Source organism: Mustela putorius, unplaced genomic scaffold, assembly GCF_011764305.1.
Source record: "Mustela putorius furo isolate JIRA1106 unplaced genomic scaffold, ASM1176430v1.1 tig00003987_pilon_pilon_pilon, whole genome shotgun sequence".
In the NCBI taxonomy this organism is placed as follows: Eukaryota; Metazoa; Chordata; class Mammalia; order Carnivora; family Mustelidae; genus Mustela; species Mustela putorius.
Window position 1 is genome coordinate 12,984,920 of NW_025422126.1, and position 5,431 is coordinate 12,990,350.

Consider the following 5,431-nt stretch of genomic DNA (forward strand, 5'->3'; position numbering starts at 1 on the left):
GTAAATGACATCTCCTTACACTTCCTGAATGTTGGCCTTCATGCATTTTCATGGCAGGTCTGCAGAACTAAAGGGCTCCTTCTTTTCTTTCCAGCTGCTCACTCCCCACCCAGTCTTTCCTGCTCTGTCCCTCAACCATGCTGATGATGTCATGTGTTCCGCCACATCATGGCCGGTTAAAACATTTATCTGACTTTTCCCCCAAACGTCTCTCAAATGACAGATCAGACCCTTCCGAGCTTCTTCAGATTCCATCAATCAAACCTGTTATTTAGGGAACAGAGACTCCTTAGGAAACTTGTACCCTCACCATTCCCTTCCATTGGGAAAGTGTGGGTATAGGGAGTGAGGACACCAGGGAGACAGAAACCAAGCAAGGAGGAACTAGGGTGGCGAGTGGAACAGGAGGAGAAAGGGGAGACAGCCTTTACAGCTTGTAGGGAAAAGGGCAATCACCAGGCATCAGCCCAAAGAGAGCATGAGACTCACAACTCTAATGGCTTCGGTATGTACAAACTATTGACAAGTGTATATAAAATAGGTATATGTGCAGAACCAGTTAAGCAGCCCCAAGTTTTATATATTTCCCCTCAGAGCTACCCAGCAAGCTATGAAGAAATGATAAGAGAAGGAATATTATGCCCTTCCTCTCTTATAAGGAAACTTAGATACAAAGAGGTTATAACTTGCCCAGTGCCACCTTAGCAAAGTGGTTGAAGAATGGGAAAAGGAGAGAAACGGACCCCCAGGTTTGCCAAATTTAAGCCACCTACATCAAGAAAAGCTGACAGGAAAAAAAAAATACATATATATATCGCGAGAGCAACAAGCGACCAGAGAAACAGAAGGAAAGTAAGCAACAGCACTGGTAAGAGTGTTAAGAAATGGAAGAAGGATAATGTGATGGGAAGAAGAGAGCAGAACACTTCTAGTGTCAGAGAAGAGTCCCCCGCACAAGGACCAACACAGCGGAGGTCGGCGGTGGACCACTGGCCTCCTGTCCTCAGTAACACAGCAAGGCAAGAAGACCAAAGCGAAAACCATCCTCTAAGAAAACACCCCAATCAATAACGTATCTTCGCTCCAGGCTTTTCAATATAGGCTTTAATTCATAATGCACTCAAAGTGGAAGGAAAGGAAGGGACCAGAGCACTGTTGGGAAGGGGCAATTAAACTAAACACACTGACCTTTCGCTGAAAAGTTGGAGAAGTGTCCGGTGGCTGCAGAAGCCACCGCTTGCCCCTTCCACCATGCCCACCCCATTTCCCAAAGCCCAGCTTGGTTTCTTGGTAAGAACCTACCAACGGCTTTTTTATGGCTTTCTTTCTTTCTTTCTTTCAACACTTGAAGCTATAATTAAAACAACCCCCAACTGCTCTTCATCTTTTTCTTAAGTTTCTTTTATTAATTGAATATTTTAAAACCCCGTTTCATTTCCACGTGCACTTTCCAGCGTTCTTAGGCATAGGAGAAACCCGGAGGCGGGAGCTCCCCACAGCAGTCTCAAAACCCGCAACGGCACCTCTCCCTTAGTCCCGGTGCGCCCCCTCCTCCCCCGGCGCCCCTTCCCAAACCCCGTCCGGTCTCCAGAGGCTGGAGTAAGCCGTGCGGCTGTAGCCCGCGCTGTAATCGTAGGACACCTGATGCGGCGGCGGTGGCGGGGGCAGGGCGCAGTCTGAGAAGAAGGGGGCGAAAGACGCCAAGAGGCCGGGCGCATCCTCGCCGCCGGGAGAGTCCGCCGCAGTGGGGTACAGGGGGCGCAAGGGCTCGTTCAAGGTCAAGCCGCCGCGGGGGGCGGCCAGCGGCGGTTTCTTGGTCGGAGGGCAGCCTGGGGCGCTCCAGGACTCGGAGTACAGTAGGCTCCCCACCATCGCCGGTGGCGGCTCAAAGAGACCAGGCTCCAGCTCCGGGGGACCCCGCAAGACGGCGGCTCCCGTGGGAAAAACATCGAGAGGCTCCGCGGCGAGCAAGACACTCGCCTCGGTGCCGGCGCCGTAGTCGGGACCCAGCAGCTCGAAGAACTCCACGGCTTCCGCGCCCGCGCCCTTCTCCAAATCGCCCAAGCTCACGCCGGGCCCCGACGGGCCGCAACCGCTGCCGCCCGCCCTGGACGGCTCGGTGAAGAAGGACGGGGGCAGGTTGCGGGCTCGCAACGGGACCTTCCTGGCGCCGGGGACTGCCGTACCTCCCGCGGAGCCGGCCGCGTCCCCTCCCGAGCCCCCAGCGCCCGCTCCACCGAGCCCGGCCACCCGCGCCGCCACCGAACCCCCGGCCCGCTCGTCGCCCCCGGGGACGTGGCGCAGCGAGTCGAAGAGCGCGGCGAGGCTCCGGCTCTGCAGGCTGGCGGCAGCCGCGGCCTGCGATGCCTCCCGCCGAGGAGCCGCCTTGCCGTGGGGCGGGACCGCGACGGTCTGGGCGCCCGGGGCGGCGAGCGGCCGCTTGGCGGGTGTATCCGCAGCGCCTGGAGAGGGCGGGCCGGGGACCGCGGTGCCCATGAGGCCGCTGCAGCGCTTGATCTGCTTCTGCAGGTACTTGCGGTGGTTCACCTTCCGCTTCGACTTGCCGGGCTTGTCCAGTGCCAGCTTGATGTTGCTGGACGCCGAGTCGATGAAGCTGAGCAGGTCGCGGGTGGCCTCGCGCACGTCCCCGCCCTCGGCGCCCGCCAGCAGCGCGCCCGCTGGTGTCCCGGTCTCATCATCCTCGAAACAGCAGCCCTTGTCCAGGGCTCCGAAGGCGCCCCCCAGCCCGTCCGGGGAGCCCCCGAAGCCGAAAGGGACGAACGGGTGCGTGCTGAGGAGCGCCGCCTGCACCGCCATCGCCGCGACTCCCGAGCGGCCCGCCGCGCGGCCGGTGAGCCCCCGGCCGATTCCCGCCCGCGACCCAGGCCCGGCTCCCGCACCCGCGCGGCGCGCGCGGCGCAGCGTCCTCTCTCCGGGCCGGGCTCGGCGCTCGGCCTCGCGGGGGAGCTCATTAGGTCTTGTAAGCGAGGGGCGGAGGGAGGGAGTGCGAGGCTACCGCCCCGGTGGCGGAGGGGAGGGGCTTACTTAGCCAGGCCGGGGGCGGGGGTTAGGGGGTCGTTTTTCTAACTTTCTGGGCTTTCTCAAGCTCATCGCTTTAACCCCTTCGTTTCCCTGCGACGTTTCTGTTGGCCAGCTGCAGCAGCACGAGCCGAGGATAAGACGGCCTGTTCTCAAACTCCCGTTCCTGTACCACCACGCTCTGGCGCGGGAGACTCTCCCTGAGGCTGAGAAGGCAAGAGTCCGGAGAGGTGGGTTCAGCCCCCTGCTCCGGTAACCACAGTAGTCACCAGCTCCTGGGGGCTTGCTTATGCCAGGCTCTGTGTGTACATTATCACATTAACTTTTTAACAGTACGTCTTATTAATAGTAAGTGCATACTCTCATCACCATCTAACAAATGAAGAAACAGCCTCAGAGACGTTTGGTGAGTTGGCCTAAGCCGCATCCAGTCCATTTCAACTCCGAAGCCATTCCTGAGTCCTTGACAGAACCTGTGCTTTCTCTTGGCCCGCTCCTCCTTATCTATGTGTTGAGAGAAGAAAACTGCTGTCTCTTCAAGCCGTAGACCTGCTCTGAAGAAGTCTAACTGGAGTTTTCTGCGGGACTCTCGAGACCGGTGCTCTTTCTTCTACCCTATTTCTATTATACTCTTCTATTACTAGAAGTAACAGTTAGCCCCTAGTAAACTGAAGCATACATTTGGCCCATCTTTTAATATTGTAAATAGAGAGCAGGAGGCAAAGGAGAATGGAGCCCTAAGCTCTAAGCCAGCTGGTGCTTGAGAGAGCACACAAATCCTGTGTGTGTATAAAACTTTCAGCGTCTTAGGACAAAGTATAGATGGGAACCTCTCCCCTACTCACATCCCATTTAAGTTGTCCTCCTGGAACTTCTGTTGCATTTCAATGATTGCCATGAAGTTCACTTGGACCCAGTTTCACCCGGGCATGGAATAGAGAAACTGAGCAATATAGTAGACCATGGAAGATCATTCAGAGAAGATGGGTCTGTTCCCCATTCTGTCGTAGCTCTGCCACTCAGTAGCTCTGTGATTTGGGTTAAAATCCATATTCTGATAAGTACATGGCTTTGGCCAAACCAGCCAACCTCTCTCTGCCTTAATTTACTCATAGTAAATGCAGGTAAGGTTGCCCACCTCATGGGGGCACCTGTCATATTTAAAGGAAACATCCTGTGAAAAATCCTTCTCTGTTGACTCATGCATACCCTGTGTGAGTATTCCCCCTCACTTCTCTAAGACACAAAAAAGTGACTGTATTCCCTCATGTGTCTTTTCTGTCACAGGGTGTTCATGAGTATTCAATGAAATCACATATATCAAGATGCAGCGATAGAAAAGACATATAAGGTGTGTGACACGGTAATTTCTAAATAAGTTATGATGGGGCGCCTGGGTGGCTCAGTTGGTTAAGCAACGGACTCTTGATTTCAGCTCCGTTCATTATCTCAGGGTTGTGAGAGTATGCTCCTCGCTCAGCAGGGAGTCTGCTTGAGCTTCTCTCTCTCTCCCTCCTCCCCAAAATAAACGAATAAATCTTTAAAAAGAAATAATTAAGTTATGATAGTTCAGATGCAGAGTCTGCCTCAGGGAGATCCAGATGGTCTCTTATAAAACTTTTTTTTTTTTTTTTGCTTTCCAATTAAAACTTTCTTAAGTTTTATTTTTCAGGATGTAGCAAGATGGTTTTTGAGCACCCTAAAGGCACAGACTGACCAAAGAGAAGCCAGGTGAGCACTCTCCATTTAGGAGATGAAGTAGACACTTCCCAAGCCAACAGAGCTGAATCAAACTTTTTATTATTTTTTAATTAAGGTGGTTCAGGTATAATGTATCTTTCATTAAACTTACACACAGGATTTTGTCTTCCATTATTAGACTATCTGTTTTACTCTTGGTGACATTTGCACTAAGAAAGTTGTGTGAATTATATTTCTCACCCATCCGATGTGGATGTCAGTACTTACCTTCCCCTTTTTGATAGGACCATTCCATAGGCCTCCAGCTCTGGCAGCTAAGAGCACTCTTTTTTCACCTTCTTTTAACTGAGCAGTACAAATCCCCAGACACAGACAGCACAGGGCTTTACATTTAACTGTTACTTTTAGTCTGAAAAATTTCTCTTAATCTTCAGAGAGTTAACTAAGCCCTAACATAATCATATTCAACATAAGTAGAATATGAAAGGTGTCATATGTAGAAGTCATTTCATTTCCAGATCTTTGGAATGTTAAGCTCAGAGCTGATTTGGAATTAGATGAGACCAGGTTCAAATTCTGGCATGCCACTTACTAGGAAAAAGTCCTTGGACAAGTCAGTTTGTCTTCTCGAGGCTCAGTTTTTTGATCTGAAAAAAATGGGAATGGTTATGACTGTTCTCAGACTCTATGT

The 5,431-nt window shown here is 52.4% G+C and overlaps 1 protein-coding gene across 1 annotated transcript; it reads right to left on the reverse strand.

Annotated features, from left to right (window-relative positions):
- Positions 1 to 1,383: 1,383 nt before the first annotated feature.
- FAM181B (family with sequence similarity 181 member B) lies at positions 1,384 to 2,988 on the reverse strand. The gene has a single exon (XM_004763499.2). The coding sequence runs from the start codon at positions 2,815 to 2,817 to the stop codon at positions 1,531 to 1,533; it is 1,287 nt and encodes a 428-aa protein (XP_004763556.2). The 5' UTR covers positions 2,818 to 2,988; the 3' UTR covers positions 1,384 to 1,530.
- Positions 2,989 to 5,431: the final 2,443 nt, after the last annotated feature.

Bases quoted from the DNA above. Each gene is read 5' to 3' on its own strand.
- FAM181B (XM_004763499.2), bottom strand. From the start codon at position 2,817: ATGGCGGTGCAGGCGGCGCTCCTCAGCACGCACCCGTTCGTCCCTTTC.